This window comes from Cervus canadensis, chromosome 8 (assembly GCF_019320065.1).
Source record: "Cervus canadensis isolate Bull #8, Minnesota chromosome 8, ASM1932006v1, whole genome shotgun sequence".
NCBI classification, from domain to species: domain Eukaryota; kingdom Metazoa; phylum Chordata; class Mammalia; order Artiodactyla; family Cervidae; genus Cervus; species Cervus canadensis.
The window spans coordinates 18324043-18341812 of NC_057393.1; the positions used below are offsets into that span (position 1 = coordinate 18324043).

Here is a 17770-nt window from a genome sequence, read left to right on the forward strand (position 1 = left end):
CTACACAGCCCAGACTCAGCACCTCCAGTCTGTGTGAAAGAGTGGGATGCAGGAAGGGTCTGTTGATTGTTGTCAAGAACCACCCAGAATGGTTGTCTGACTCTATGAGGCTACTAATTCTCCATAGAAGGGTTAACAGTCCAGGCCAGTGGGAAAAACAGGCTCTGGAGGCAGACCGCTTCTATAGAGCTGGACAATATTGAACAAAAGTTCCTTATTTCTTAAAATGGGAGTAGTGCCTTACAGAGTTGTCATAAAGATGAAACAAGATAATGTATAGCAAGAGCCTACAACAGTGACTGCTACCTACAAGTTATCAGTGAGTGCATAAGTAGTAGTGGTTTTTGTTATTAAAAGATGCAGTGTGGTATAGGATACAGGCTCTTAAAATTCTAAGTTTTCCAGACCAGTAAAGTGTGGAGTGAGAGGGGAAGGTGGGAAAACTGACACATGATTGCCAAGGATTTCCTTTTCCATTTGTTGTAACAATCAACTATTTTAAGGAAATTGTTTACTACCACACTTATTTTACAGGAGAAATGGAATCATGACAGAGAGCAGATAAGAGTAACCATCTGCATAATGAAAACCAGTTTGTTTTAAGTCTTCGTTTCACTTCCCTGGTTGCTCAGATGGTAAAGTGTCTGCCTACAATGTGGGAGACCTGGGTTCAATCCCTGGGTCAGGAAGATCTCCTAGAGAAGGAAATGGCAACCCACTCCAGTATTCTTGCCCGGAAAATTCCATGGACGGAGGAGCCTGGTAGGCTACAGTCCAAGGGGTCACAAAGAGTTGTACACAACTGAGCGACTTCACTTTCACTTTTCACTTTCACTACTAGTTAGTGAAAACCGGCTCTAAGAACCTTTTGTGTAGTGCATTCAAAAGAGAGAGCTAGGTTCACATTCTCATTCTATGCGACTATGGAGAGTCTACTTCACTAAGCATTGTTATTTTCATCTGTAAAATGGAGATACGATGCTTCCTTCACAGGGTTTTAAGGATTAAATCTGATTTGTGTTAAGTATGGTCAGGGTCAGACATACACCTAAAGCAAGCTGGTACAGTTACCATTGATAGATGCTGTTTTCAAATGTCTAACACAGGACCAAAATTCTATGTTTAAAGCTACTAGAATATTATTAAAAAGAAATATATATATATATATATATATATATATATATATATATATATATATACATGAAGAAATCCAAAACTGTTCTTTAGTTTGGTAAAAATATCACCCATGTCAGCCTTGAAGGGGTCAGAGGATGAGAGCAATGAGTCAAGTGTATTGTAATAAATTTACTCACAGAAAAAGTGACTAAGATTTAAAAAAAATTTTTTTTTCTCTTTGTAGCATTATTCTAAGCATGGAACTTAAATCTGTTAAGTCTAAAGAATCTGCTGCAATCTGTATCATTTTGTTCTGAAAGAATAAGCACTTGATTAAAAGCTGAAGAATATCTTAGAGGTTAAGATTTTGCTATACTAATTTCAGGTCAGGGCCCATGTTCATCACTAGTAAAAATAGGCCAAGAAAGAAATGAAATTACATAAAGAGAGAAAAGCAAAAACCAGAAAAAGTGAAAAATATAAATGTAAGGCATTTTTCAGTGTATAAAAATTGCAAGTAAATTCTCAAGGACATTTTTTTCTCACAAGACTTAAAAACTCTTAACTGCTGAATTATCAGACATTACAATAAGAATAATTAAAATATAAAAAAATGTTTCCTGGGCAAAATGGGGTCTGGGTATGATTTTTTTAAAGAAGATTAAAAACATTTAGTCATAGCATATTTCTTTAAGAATAAATTTATTTGATAAAAAACTATATTTCTATTGCTTATAGAAACTGCATTGGTGTTTCTGATATATTTACCCTTAGGAGTCATTCTGACAGTACATTTAAGTTTTCCAGATGTTTTTACCTGTCATTCTACCAAAGCAACAAAACCATGTCTAAATGTAATGTGATAACAATGACAGGTGACAATTATTCCCCAGATGGGCTTAGAAGTAGTTCTAACAAAAATACATATAGGAAATAGTAAGGGGATTAAGTTATTCCAGTTATAAAATCAATTAAGTCACATAAGTGTAATATACAGCATGGAGAATACAGTCAATAATATAATAATTTTGTTTGGTAACAGATGGTAGCTAAATTTGTGGTGATCATTTTGTAATGTATAAAAATACTGAATCACTATACAGTACACCTTTAACTAATATAATAAATCAATTATATTGCAATTAAAAATGTATAATGATAGCTATCTCAACTGCATTTAATCCCATCTACTTTGTTTAAATAGACTAGTTATAGGATACCTCTCAATACCCACATACTCAAGAAAGTTACTACATACACGATGTAAGGATAAACAGAATTCACATTTTCAAGGAAACATTCTGATGTTGTATATATGTGTGTGTAAATATTAGTGGCAAAGATTGGTAGTGTGCAAGAGAGAGAAAATTATTTGATATTAAGATATCATACATAAAAAGGTGTTTTACAAAATACTAGGTATGTCATTTCCTTTTATAAGCCTTTTGCCAGCATATGTGCTTAATGGCTGAGTTGTGTTCGACTCTTTGTGACCCCATGAATATGCAGTCAATGCGCCAATATAAACTTAAAACATATCTTCCTAACTCATGTCAACAAAGATCTCAAATTATAACTCTTACATTTCTAATGAATCCTGTAAATACTTTTAGAAATAAACATACAATTACTGATAAATTATTCACTATTCAGAGGCAAAAAGAAATAGAATCATGACGTGCTTTTGTTTTCTGGCTGAAAATCTTGAAAATGTCTATTTTCATTTTCACTGATTGCTGGTACTATTTGATCTAATAAGACCATCCAGTCAAAAATATAGGAAAAAAAATATACACAAACACGCACACGCATGCAAATATAAGGAGAACAACATTTAAGCGTCTCAGGGTTCCTTGAAGCACTTTAAGACAGCCAATTATGATAGTCTAATTTTGTGGCAGTCAATGAAAAATTCACTTTTTTTTGACCCCTGTCACCACATGAATGGTCATTTGTTTCATGGCCATTTTCATTATTATCTGAACACCATGTTATTTAAAGCTCTGTCTACAGAGTCAGGAAATGAACAGTTTGTCCCCAGGTAGCTCTTCATCTTATGTCAAGACAGAAGAAAAATTACTTTCCAGGAAATCACTTATATCTGCATGCTGATATCAAGTTTTACTAATACAATTTTGAGTGGACCATTTTTTCCCCTTTGTTTTCTTTCTTTTGGTGATACAGCATAGTTACATGAAGAATATTTATTTAGGTTGAATCAGTTGCTTTTCCACTAGATATATCTCAATGTTTTCTATATACTTTAGTTTCTTTCAAAATTTATGTTATGATTCCATGAGTCATCTTCTGTTTATTTTTTTCAAACTTACTGGTTGTATAGCTATTTAAAACATACTTTTCCATTGGTTATTTGTTTTCCTTGCACTCTCTTTAATAACCAGTAAGAATTAATTAAGTTACAGAATCTTCCATAGCTTCCTTGAGAATCAGTCAATTTTATGAATTCTTACACCTCTTTATATGCACATATTCTCTACTTGACTGAAGTACTCTGAAGGCAAGGATCAAACTGGTTTCATTTGAGAAGACCCAAGTCCTTGTATTTAGGCATGAAATATTTAGAGAAGTAAATAAAGAGAAAAAAAAGAAAGGAAGAGGGAAGGAAGGGAGGGTAGGAGAGAGGGAGGAGATGTATTTTTTTTAAAAAACCTCATTTTAAGTTAATAAAAGATTAAATGGTAGTCACTGCCATTTACTCATTTTTATTTCCCTATCTACCTTTGGTCACTCTTACAGAAAATCAGGTGGATTTACATACAAACTTTGGCATTGATTAAACATTGGTTTCACCTGTCCTCACAATAGACTAATCAATATTAGCAAAGTGACTCAAATGAGGAACCATGATATGCCATTTCTGTTCATCTGACAAAAAACAAACTTTAAAAAAATTAAAAACAATCAGCAATCTTTCTTTCAGATAAAAAAACTCCTTGGTTTGGTATTTTTGTTGTTCAGTTGCTCAGTCTGTCTGACTCTTCACAACCCCATGGACTGCAGCACTCCAGGCTTCCCTGTCCCTTCAGGATCTCCCAGAGTTTGCTCAGACTTATGACCATTGAGTCGGTGGTCTGGTATATTGCAGAATGTTATATGCAGGTAAACAACTGCCCTGGACAAGGACGTTAATTTCTGATATACATTTATACATTAGATGAGCACATTGTTCGATATTCTAACTTTTCTTAAATCAGAAGCAACTGTTAACACACGATGTAGCTGTGCAGTTTTGGTAAGAGACTGTGACTTCTCTTTCTGAAATAAGACCTCACCAGGGCTGGGAATAAATGCCATGTGAATAGGAGGGATACAACAGAAGAGCAAAATCAGAGAAGTCAACGGAAGACTTCCTATTAGAAACATACACTCTCGTTCCACTTCTCTAGAGATTGCTTTTCCATGGAAATAATAAAAAACAATGAATGTAAGAAGCTGGTAAATATTTTTGCCCTTTCCCAAGTCCAAAATATATAAATCGTATATCAAGTGGGATAGTAATTAGAAACTAAACCAAAACTAGCATCTGCATTTAGTTCCTGAGGACTCACAGTTTATGTGTTCGTGCTCACTCAGTCGTGTCTGACTCTTTGCAACTCCATGGACTGTTGCCCACCAAGCTCCTCTGTCCATGGAATTTTCCAGGCAAGAATACTGGAGCTGGTTGCCATTTCCTACTCCAGGGGATCTTCCTGACCCATGGTTGGAACCCACGTCTCCTACGTCTCCTACACTGGCAGGCAGGTCCTTTACTATTGAGCCAATTGGGAAGTTCCAGTTAGGTTACAGCATTGATTAAAAGTATCTGGATGCCTTGGCTGATACCAGGATCCCAGCTGTGCTTAGTGAAAAACACAGTCACCAATGTGCACAGGTGGACTTTAGAGTTTCCTTGGCTCAGACATAGCAAGGTGATGTCCATCTGGGGATTTTTATTTCCGTTCATACTCTAGACAGAGTGCAAAAGGAGATGAGTCAGTGATTGACTGAGTTTGTGTACAAAGAGAACCCCAAGTAGATTTCAGCAGAGTAATTTTTTTCTGTGGGCTTATGAAGTAACCCTGTTAGTATGATTTTTCCAAAGAAAGCCCAGTCAAAGGTTACAGAAGTTGTTTGTGCTTCACCCTCTCTAAATGACTTGCAAATTTATTCAAACAGAATATGAGGAGATGCTTTATTTGTTGAAATAACTGTCTGCAGTGTCCTGCACAAAAGGGTGAGGTACATCAAGCAGAAACGTGGATAGAAATACATTGGTTTAGAAACCCATAAATCCTGATTTGAATCTGCCAACCTGAAAGCTATGTAGAGGCTGGATAAACTATTTTTCCTAAATGCTACGTCTGATTAAGCCATACCATTAAATGACAGCTGAACTTTAACATTAATATGATATTATTTAAATAACCACATGATTTTTTTTTTACACTAAAAATGATGAATGATTTCTGGACAGCTCAATTGACATAAAGTGGGAGGACTCTTTAATGAGATTTGACAAAATGGAGGCATATGCAGAATATTCGTTACAGCTCACATCGCAGGGGCCCTCCCAGGGAAGCAATAGAGAATTTTTCCCTTTTTTATTGTTTAAAGGCATTGAAGCATTTCTTTCAATCGCCAATTATCTGTGGATATTGCATTTTTCTAGGTCATTTACATATCACCTTTAATCAGAGAATTTGGTGGTTTATGGTGAACTGAGACTGTGGCTGGAGGAAAAGGAGGGATGTGTGAAGTTGTGTCAATGTGAGCTAGAAGAGCCCCAGGAACTTAACGTTGCTCCTGATCAGCCTGATAGAGAAATTACATTGACCACACTGGCCAATAGAAGACTAAGCGGACATACCTTTGGTTGATTCTTATGAAATAAATCTCTCACTCAGCAAACATACTTTTAGCAGTATGCTTGGACACAACATATTATCTATGGACATGTGATTAGAGAAAACTTTACTTATATTCAAATAGCTGCCACTAAAGCATCAATGATAAACAAGATTCTTTTCTTTAAAATTCCAAGTCAGGTATTCCAAGGTGATTCTCAACATTCCTCATTTACATTTCTATCCACAGTTCCAAACTGAAGATTATGCTAGAAGATACTCTTATTTGATAGATTCTGAATATAATAATTTCATGCTGAATACACCTAAATCAAAAGTGACTCCAATTTTCAGAACAATGAAAACATTTCTCACTTCCTTCCAAAAATATAGAATCTAGACTGTTACCCGCATTCATTCATTCATTTTCACATATTCTCCCAAGTATCTTCTATCAATCAAAGGCTAATTACACATACAAAACATAAACATTTGTTTGCTTGAACATGAGTAAATTCAGATTATTCTGATATTCTTCAGGCTTCAAAAATCATTTTTAAGTACACATACAACAGCAATGTTTCCCCAAACAGAGTCGCTTTAAAAAGAAATCTAAATAAGGCAACAGAGGGCAAAGCTAATACTAAGTATGCTCCTGAAACCAAAGGCCAGCATTCCATCGACAGCAAGAAGGCTATCAAAATAGAAAATAAAATCAGTCTGCTGCTGCCATGGGGTCTTCCTCAGGCTATGAAAAAATACTTCATGTCCAACCCTAATTTTTTCCATAGCTTGAGGTAACCCCTCGAGCTCAAACTTTCTAATCCAAGTTACTCAGAGTGTGTGTGTCCCTGTCCAAACAAGAGTTAATACCAGTGCTCTGTCATTTCAAAAGGGTCTTGACACAGGTACTAAGAGCAGAAGCTTGCATGTCTGGAAAATGCCCGGTTGCAAAGAGATGAAAAATATACTGTAAAAAAAGGGAGAGAGAGAAAGGAAGACCCTACCTGACTCTTACCTTCGCAACATCCCTGTTAGAACCCTGGAGCTTTTCCCCAAGTTAGCATCTGTTTCCCGAAGCTAGGAGGAGAAAAGCAGCATTAACACATAATAAAATGAAACTTCAGGCAATTAGATTATTTTTAAAGTGCACTAGCAAGCAATGGTTTTCCTTCATGATGGAAAATCCGATTCATAAAACAAAGGTTAAATACTTTAAAATACATTTTTGATGCCCACCCAATGTCAAAAAAATTCTTAGATTTAGAAAATTACATGTAATAGATAACCCCAGGAGCTTTAAACTGGATACTTGAACTGGATATAAAAGCAAATGTCTCACAGGTTGACAAAGTTTAATAGATATCTGGTCATAAATCAATATCTCCACCTTAAGAATGCACACAGTCCTAGAGATAAAAACTGAAACAAAATGAACTGAGGGAAGATGAGATTCATATGTTTACTTTCACTCTGAAAGACTTGCTGACATACTCCCAAATCTCCATCAACCATCTTCTTAGCTATGTGCATGTGTGCTTAGTCGCTCAGTCATGTCCAACTCTTTGTGACTCTTTGGACTGTAGCCCTAGCCACGCTCCTCTGCCCACGGGATTTTTCAGGCAAGAATACTGGAATGGGTTGCCATTTTCTTCCTCCAGGGGACCTTACCGCCCTAGGAACTAAACCTGAGTCTCCTGTGTCTTCTGCATTGCAGGAGGATTCTTTACTAGCTGACCCATCAGGGAAGCCTCTTCTTAGCTACAGCACTAAATAAAATATCTACTCGGGGGAATTCCGGTATGGAGGCATACAGTCAGCTTAATCTTTCTGCATCACACACTTCCCTGCCCCCTACCCAGGCTCTACACCCTCCTTCACCCTAGCTATTTTTTACACATGCTTGAAAGTGAAAGTGGCTCAGTCGTATACGACTCTTTGCGACTCCATGGACTGAAGCCTGCTAAGCTCCTCTGTGCATGGAATTCTCCAGGCAAGAATACTGCAGTGGGCTGCCATTCCCTTCTCCAGGGGATCTTACATCAATGTAATTGCTACAGCCTATGCATCTGCCCAAGACCTTTTATATATATTTTTGGCTTATTTTTTTTTCTTTTCCTGAATTTGTGAAAAGATTATACGATTTCTACTTACCCTTTCACGTGCTCTCTGTATCTTTTCTCTGTCGTGACTGAGGTTTTCCAACATCTCCTGGCCAATTTGTTCTATGGACAAGAAAATCTGAGTGAGGAAAGGTGACTTTGGAAAAAACCTTCAGAAAACCTTCAGAAGTACCAAAAGGACAACAGGTATAGAATTTATTGAATGCTCAGGATCAGTTAAATAAAAAACCAATGACAAGAACCTAATGTACAGCTCTGGGAACCCTACTCAGTGCTCTGTGGTGACCTAAATGGGAAGGAAATCCAAAAAAAGAGGAGGTGTGTGTGTGTGTGTGTGTATATATATATATATCTGATTCACTTTGCTGTACAGTAGAATCTAACACATTGTTAAGCAACTCTACTCCAATAAAAATTAAATACACACAAAAAGCTCAGTGAGCAGTTTCTGTAAAAACAAACAAAAAACAATGAATTATTATGACTCCAACATCCTCCTAAAAACTGGGTCTTCCATAATCCACTTGAACTGAAATTTTATTTATCGGGAAAAAAAAAAATCTGTCCTATTTTTTTTTTTTTTCAGAGAATTGTTGTTAAGAGTCAAATGAGATAACCAAAAATCTTTTGAAATTTATAGTGTACCACACAAATGTATGTAATTGTATAGTACATGAGAATCAATGCACTCACACTCCGTGCTGTGTGTAGATGCTGGGACGTAACCAGTAACCAAGGTCAAGCCCTTCAATTCATGAACTCCTGTGCTAATAGTGATGACTTAGGAGTTAAAGGACAAATGTTACATTAGAGTTCATATTTCATGGCACATCAAAAAAAGGACTGCTTAGTCCTTTCATAATAGAAACTCCAAATAAGAAGAATTGCTCGAATACAATAACCTCGATTATATTTTTGACACCTATACAAAACTGAAAATTCTTCACAGGTTACTCCATTTCTAGTATATCTCCTCTAAGATTGATAATAGCTTTTTATTACTGACTCCACACAATATATCCTTAAGGTAAAATTGGATATATGGTCCCAGTGGAGGCATCATAAAAGTGGAAGATGACACCAAAAATGGAGAAGTAGGAAACAACTAGAGTTGCAATTTTCTTTTTTGCAAAACAATTACAATATTCAATTTTGTCATACTATTTGGTATTACTATTATATTGAATTTCTTTAATCAACATAATATAGCAATTTTAATACACTTTTAACTTAAAAATCTCTAGTATCTATGAACACCATCAATACTATAATTAGTTCAGCAAAATACTATTTATATAATATTCTCTCATTCAGGAGGATGGTATTGGGACTTCCCTGGCAATCCAGTGGTAAAGAATCTGCACTTCCATTGCAAAGAGCACAAGTTTGGTCCCTGGTGGAGGAACCAAGATCCTGCATGCTGTGCGGTGTGGCAAAAAAAAAAAAAAAAGGTGGGGGGGATTTATGGTATATAATGTCAAACAAATATGAAATAATTTATTACTGTTGTGTCTCATCACCAGGATAATGTTTCCAGCAAAAATTCATAGAAGGAATAAAGCAATGTGGGGATAAAATGAAAAAAGGAGTATATGAAAGGTTTGGGGGTTTATTACTGCTCTCAAAGCATATCATGTGTGGCACTGGAGAAGGCAACACTGGAATGTAGGTGATAGATCCATGTTTCTATCAGGTTCACTGGAGGAAAAACTCTTCTGAACCGATCTACAGTCTGCTACTGAAGGAATCAATGGAACAAGAGGTGAAGAACTCTGGTCTTTTGAGATGTTCAGGTAATTCCCTCAATCTCTTTGCCTCCTGGGAAATATGTCAGTATCCAAGTACTAACCCCATCTAACAAAAGATGAGATATTGGCAAGAGTGCATATGTTCTGGTCTTAACAGGCAAATACCATGCATTTGTTAGAAACAGAATTCTTTAATTTCTTACTTGCTAAACCAGTCAATCCTAAAGGAAATCAACCCTGAATATTCACTGGAAGGACTGATGCTGAAGCTGAATCTCCAGTACTCTGGCAATAAAATGGAAAAGGCCCTGATGTTGGGAAAGATTGAAGGCAAGAGGAGAAGGAGGTGGCAGAGAATAAGATGGTTAGATGGCATCACTGACTCAGTGGACATGAATCTGAGCAAACTCCAGGAAATAGTGAAGGACAGGGGAGTCTGGTATGCTGCAGTTTGTGGGGTGGCAAAGAGTCAGACACGACTTGGCGTCTGAACCAGCAACAACCTTCCATTTGAATCACCCACTAAAGAAAATTCTAGGCCAAATATATTAGAAATGCTGACACTTATACAACGAAAAAAAAAGTTCAAGCAAAGTAAATTATGCATACTTATCCATTCTCCTACCTCAAACAAAGCAAAACAACAAATTAAGAGGGAATTATTTTAAAAATAGACTCTGCTTGCACAAAATAGACATTGAAGGATTACTTTACTAAAAAAAAAATAACATTGTTAGATTTACTTTTCTTGAATAACTTAAAAAAAATCACTCACATAAAATATCAATAAGAAATACAAGAAAGACTATAAATCAATGCAGATGTGACATCTTGAGTCTAGAGCTTTCAGTTCTTTAAACTTTTGCAGTACAGTACCTTTAGAATGGGAATTGCCATACTGCCATTATTGAAATAATTTGAGAAATCATAAATTTTATAAGTACTGTACTTTTTGACTGTGAGGATGTTCTGGAGATTAAGAAACAATGGGAAGCACAAAAGAAAATAAAAACTGATGCCATCAATACATGCTGGAACTCTACATGTCAGTATGAACATGATGAATGAATTCCTGGAGAGAAAAGTTTCTTCCTGCACTACTTCTGTCCTTTTCACAAGGGGGTTGGGAATCATTGTGGGAGTGTAGCATTCAAATTTATAAAGTGAGCTTTTGTTTTCAAAATTACCCAGAATGAATCATCATATCCTTGATCTATGGCCTTTTTTACTGGGTCACAAACTACAAAATAGGTTTTGGCTAACATTTCCTCTCCTTTTCAATACATTTTACAGGGGATGGGGGATAATATCATAGGTATTCAAAAACTCTGTTGCCCCGTAAAGGAATGGAGAAGAACCAGAGAACTATAAATCTGGCAAAATATTTCCTGAAGGACTGGACCGGCATCACAAAAGGCAGGACTTATTTTGAGGAGCTTGTACCACTGAATCACTTCCCTCCATTCATAAAATAATAATGTCACCTGAACAATCATGACATGTGAATGAACTTAATTTTTTAAATGTACTGAATTTGTATTTTGGAGATGAAATATTTTCAATCAGAAGGCAGGACTGACGGAAGTTCACATCACGTTATAATATAAACATGGAATATATATAATTACATTATTCAATATAATTCACCAAAAATGTTCTATTTGATAAATACAAAATATTAAAAAAAGATGTTAGCCATTATGCTATAAAGTATATAAAGCAGAAAATAATCATTCCTTTGTTCACTTATATATAACTTTCTTTTTACAAACTTTATTAAGGATATGGTTTCCAACAAAGCTTCCCTCATAGCTCAGTTGGTAAAGAATCTGCCTGCATTCGACCCCAGTTCGATCCCTGTGTCAGGAAGATCCCCTGGAGAAGGGATAGGCTACCCACTCCAGTATTCTTGGGCTTTCCTTGTGGCTCGGCTGGTAAAGAATCAGCCTGCAATGCAGGAGACCTGGGTTTGAGCCCTGGGTTGGGAAGATCCCATAGAGAAGGGAAAGGCTGCCCACTCCAGTAATCTGGCCTGGAGAATTCCAAGGACCGTATAATCCATGGGGTTGCAAAGAGTTAGACATGACTGATCGACTTTCACTTTCACTCTTCAACAAAGTATTTAAAATTTGAAGACAGCCAGTTGAGACTTCTTGGAAGAAATCAGAAGGTAAGATGATTTTCTGGCACTCAAAAACTTCATTAGCAATCTTAGCAACAGGTAAAAGGCATTCGCAACTATCCAGCTGTTTGTATATGAGGACTTCTGTGAAGTGTGGAGTGAATAGAAAGACTTAAAAGAGCTATATTAAAAAAATTTTTTTTTTAATGTGGACCATTTTTAACATCTTTATTGAGTTTGTTACAACATTGCTTCTGTTTGATGTTTGGTTTTTTGGCCATGAGGCATGTGGGATATTAGCTCTGTGCAGGGATGGAACCGGCACCCCCTGCACCTGGAAGGTGAAGTCTTAACCGCTGGACCACCAGGGAAGTCCCTAAAAGAGCTATTTTTTTTTTTAAAGAGCTATTTTTAAAGCATGTGCTTTCTTATGTATATTGCAGAATGCCAACTTTAGAGATGCAAAACACAAAGTAATATTTTTCTAACAATTTGGAGTACTGAATTTTGGACATGACTCAAGAAATTCTAGCAAAAAACGTATTGCTTTGGGAGAGCAAAGTAGCTGACATACAGCTTTCTCAGGAGGGAGCTGCTCACAGAGTGATTGGATGAACCATCCTTTGGCATTTAGCACATCTGCCTGGACACTGACTCTGGCATCATGCCCTGAGTGGGTTATCCTCAGTATCGATGTTACTCAGACATGAAGAGCTTTTTGAATTCTTGATCCCTGGATAGGCGGGGATGTGGAAAAGGCAGGTCTTTTACCATCTTTCATTATTTGACAATCAAGGCATATAAAGAACTGCTTCCAATTCAGATGTAGAAAGACAACAAATATTCACTCTCAGAGAAATAAGAAAAATCCAGACAAAATAATTATCATTCTTCGTGGGTGATATCTGGTATATACAAAGAAATTGTGATGAATTCTAGAGAGAAAGAAGCATCTCATTTGTGAGCAAAGGGTTGTGGCAACATGCACACCCACAGTGAGTACCTGGTCTGAGTTCAGACCTCCCTCTGGGAGGCTTTTCAGGAATAAAGGGAAATCAGTCAAACATCCTGTGTAAAATGTAGGTTTACAGAACAGAATGGGATCTGGAAGAGTTCTAAACACAAAAGCAAATTGCTTGGTTTGACAATTCTCGCCCAATCTCCAAATCTTGCCATTAAAGAGGCAGTGGAGAAGGGGCCGGTTAGGAAAGCAAAACCTCATATTACCACATATTCTTGTGGTGCTGGCCCTCTGAGAGTCAAGTCCAAACATGCTGGAAAGCAATAAGAAGGAGGATTCAATTTTCATCAGAAATAAAACAAGTGGACAGTGGAACAATATCCCAAAGTGCTAGGGGGATACAAAGTCATCCTGGCACTCCATATCTAGTGAAAAATACCTTAAACATAAAAGTAAAATAATGATAATTTTACATAATTGAAAAATGAGAGTATTATCAAGCAAAATTTAGTTACAAGAAACATAAAGGAAATTCTTCAGGCTGAAGGGAGATGATATTAGATGCAAATTTGCATCCACAAAATTTAGATCCATGTAAAGCAAAATAAGAACAACATATATAGAAGTAAAATATAAGAAAACCATAGCACAAAAGATAGAGAGGAAGTAAATAGAAGCATATGGTTGACAGTCTTTTAAATTTTATTAAGAAGCAGTAGAATATTTATTCAAGGTAGACGGTGATAAGTCAGGGATGAAAATTGTAATTCTAGAGCTTCTCTGTCCAATATGGTACTTGCTGGCCACATAGGGCTTTTTAAATTAATTAAAATTATATAAAATTTAAAATTCAGTTTGTTGGTAGCACCAGTCACATTTCAAAGGCTCACTAACCACAAGTGGCTAATGTCACTGTATTACAGAATACAGAAATAACATCTTGGAAGGATCTCCAAATTCCCCTGTCTTTAAGATCCACTCAAAAGAAATACAGACATACTTATTTGTAGTTTCATTTAGGTAAAACACTTTCCTAGGCCTCAGTTTCCTTAAATGTCAAATGACAGTCTTGGAATAGATAATCTTTAGTGCCCCTTCTAGTTTTAAAATATTAGGACTCAATGACTATAAAATCTTAACGCCTCTTTTTCTCTGTGGAGCATTTAAGCAAACTAGAGCACAAGGGACAACTCAGACCCACAAAAGTATCCCACCCTCCTTCCCCCTCCCCCCAAGACAATGTTGAAAAAAATAACAAATAATTCAAATTGAAGTGATTTTAAGTGGTGTCATATTCAGAATGGCCAAGTCTACCACTGCACTGGTTCATGCAGTAGCCTACTTGGCCTCTGAGGACACCTGCATTTACTGTAATATAAAATATTTACAAGCACTTTGATGATAATATTACTACAGAAATACTTAAATATTTATATAACCTGAAAGTAAACTTATGCAATCTTAGTAACAAACATAGCAAAAGAATGTACAGGGCCCCAGGTTTCTTTCATTCTTTTCTTTCTTTATTTCAGCAATGATGACTTAACATTACCTACTTGGCAGATAAGTATGTATTCTATTCTGTTTTAGGATGATCAAATCTATCATTAAGCAATTTAAAAAATCATCAGCACTACTTTCATCAAAGTCACAGCAGAACCTCCCCTTAGTTACCTGGTTTGCTGCAGATAATTAGCAAATGCTATTCCCAGAGCCCTCAGACATCAGTCAATGAAGCTGTGCCTCCAATAATGATGCTCTGGAATGAGCAGGTACTATGTAAATTGAGGTTGTTAAACAAAAGGAACCATGTTAATTACAGCTCCATTCAGAAATGAGAATGAATCTGTTCTATTCTATGAAATAAGACCAGAGCAGCAGGAAGGACATCCCATTTTCACAATTCAATAAAGAATGTTAAAGCCAGGAGATGAAGCAGCAGAAAATCTGAATGGGCAAAACTGTCAAAACACATTCCAAAGGCTCACTTGTGGAATTTACCAAACATGTATTTACTTAACAGACAAGGGAGCCGGGGTCAGCAGCGTCCAGATCTCTGGGGTGAATGAATGGCTCATTCTTAAAAAAAACAAAAAGGGCTGTAAACTATTGACAAGTGACTAGAAAGTAATTAGAAAGCCTTTCTGAAATCATTATGGGTAGAGTTAATCACTCTCTGTATTCTTCCTTGAGCTATACACATTTCTATCACTGAATGTATAACATTCTATTGATAATTATCTGCTTGTTCAGAAGTCGCTATTGGGAGAACTGCAGGATCTATGTGATTGGCAAACATGTTTTGCTTTTGTGAAAGAGTGTTTTAAGCATTTCTGAATTGGTCTGCAACAAAAACAACAACAAATTTTTTTTAAACAAGTGTATTTCATATAAAAAACTGGACCTCAAGCTTCTTTTGAAATTGGGAATACAGAGCAATACTGAGTCCCCATTTCCACATGATAAGCATAGGCTCACTGTAAGAGCCAGGTCATATGGAGGCTGCCGTCTACCTTCCTGACCCTTTCCCCTCATCTATGTTCCTGCCTTGCTGCTATAGGATCTGCCGGTGATTCCTTACTTGTATGTTCTTCCTTCCCTGGGAGACTGTAAACTTCTTTTAGCATTAGTTGCTCAGTTGTGTCCGGCTCTTTGTGATCCCATGGACTTTGGCCTACCAGTCTTCTCTATCCATGGAATTCTCCAGGCAAGAATACTGGAGTGGGTTACTATGCCCTTCTCCAGGGTATTTTCCCGACCCAGGTGTTGAACCTGGGTCTCCCATATTGGAGGCGGATTCTTTACTGTCCAGACCACCAGGGAAGCCCAAACTTCTTTCAAGAGGAGGTCATTTCTTATACCTCTCAGTGTACACAGCATTTTAAGAGGCAATGGATTACATATGCAGGTGCTCAGGAAATCTGTGTTCATAGGAACCACTGAGCTTGAAAACACAGTTGTCTTCTATAAATTTATCATAACAGGAGTCCAGAGTTTTAGAAGAAATTGAGCCCTAAGAGTAATTAACTGCACAGATGAGCAAACAAGGGGGCAGGAGTTCGAGGGTGGAGATCATCCAGGTCTCACTGCTAATGACTGACAGAGCTGCAACCATGAACCAAGTTTCCGACTCCTATGTCAGTGATCTTTGCAGTCAAAAATTTTTAATTAAATGAAAGTGTCTTCCAAAATGCATTACAATGTGGGTGATAAAGCACTTTAATACTTTAATATACATTTAAAGTGTCAGTGCCCGGAAAAGGACTTTGCAATTATTTGGGCAAGAGTGGGACAAGAGACTGTCTCCACATTTCCTGGACATTGTTCCCATATAGCAATCCCAGCTGTTACAGAGGAATATGCTGTGATCTCATGGTCTTGACTGGAATGGCTTTCTGTTGTTCACAAATTATGCAAAGAGTAAAAAACATCCTGGAAGTGTTCTTTTTGTCAAACCTTTGACTTCAGTCTATTTTTGTTCTCTTAAAAAATAAGAGGCCAATTCTTTTGTAGAATGGTAAAATGCCCGTTTCACTGACCCCTTTCCCCACTTGCCACAATGGCAAGGAAAATTGTTATGCTTAACAAATGAATCAGGTGAGGTGGGAAATTTAATATATTTGAATTGATCATTACTGCTGTGAGAAGCAAGTGATGAGGAGCTGACATTCCGTCCTACCCCCACTCTCTCTGTCTCTCTCACATGCACACAAATGCATGTATGTGGTAAAACCTATTTTCTTGGCTTGAGACCCATGTACAGAAATTAATAGGCTAACACTTTTACTCAGTGTTTTGGAATGGAAACAGGGACAGATAAAATCATAAAAATGCAACCGTCATATATAAATACAAGATAATACTAGAATAGTAGGATTATTTTCCTTGACATCCCTTTTCTTGATATTTTTTTTTCCTTAGTTTTAACTCTATTCTTGGTTTGAATTGAAGCTAGAAGGGAAAGATGGCCTGAAGGATAGAATCACTTTTCTGCTTTTGATGTGGCTATGTGGCAATAGTGCATGTCCATATATAAGTATATGAGTAATAAGACTCATGTTGCTTGTAATCTTCAGGTTTAAATACTAAAAATTACTGAAATCACACCATGCTGAAAATATGCACTGGCTTCTTTCACTCAATGTTTTCTGAGTTCATTCATGTTGTGGCAGGTATAGTTCCTTTGATGTTGTTCAGTTGCTCAGTCATGTCCAACTTTTTGGTACCCCATGGACTGCAGCACCCCAGGCTTCCTGTCCTTCACTATCTCCCAGAGTTTGCTCAAACTCATGTCCACTGAGTCAATGATGCCATCCAACCATCTCATCCTCTTTCATCCCCTTCTCCTGCCCTCAATCTTTCCCAGCATCAGGGTCTTTTCCAATGAGTCAGCTCTTCGCATCAGGTGGTCAAAGTACTGGAGAATTATGGAGTAGAGTTCCTTTATGGATTATTAAAAATATTTTTTAAATTTAATGTTCCATTGTATGTTGTATGGATACACTATGTTTTGTTTATCCATTCATGCACTGGTGGACATTTTGGTTTCTACCCCTTGGCTATTGTAAATAGAGCTTCTATGAACAACCATGTACTTATTTTTTTTTTTTTTACAAGTACTTATTTAAATGCCTATTTTCAGTTCTTTTGGGTAAGTGCCTAGGAGTGGAATTACTGGATCATATGGTAATTCTGTGTTTAACCTTTTGAGGAACTGCAAAACTCATTTTTCACAGTGGCTATCCATTTTACACTCCCACTAGCAAAGCAGGAAGGTTCTCATTTCTCCTTGGCCACTCTTGTTATTTTCCATTGAAAAAAATTATAGCCACCCTAGTAGGTGTGAAGGTTTTGAT

At 36.7% G+C, this 17770-nt stretch overlaps 1 protein-coding gene across 6 annotated transcripts in view; it reads right to left on the minus strand.

Moving 5' to 3' along the window:
- Nucleotides 1–17770, minus strand: part of VTI1A (vesicle transport through interaction with t-SNAREs 1A) — a 368250-nt gene that overhangs the window by 141253 nt on the left and 209227 nt on the right. For 3 of the 6 annotated variants that reach the window (XM_043475444.1, XM_043475447.1, XM_043475446.1), the window contains 2 exons: nt 8115–8185; nt 6968–7040 (listed from right to left, as the gene is read on the minus strand). In XM_043475444.1, the coding sequence (XP_043331379.1) occupies nt 6975–7040; nt 8115–8185 (137 nt within the window). In that variant the 3' untranslated portion in view covers nt 6968–6974. The remainder of the gene's footprint in view (nt 1–6967; nt 7041–8114; nt 8186–17770) is intronic. The other 3 variants (XM_043475442.1, XM_043475443.1, XM_043475445.1) reach the window with 1 other exon arrangement.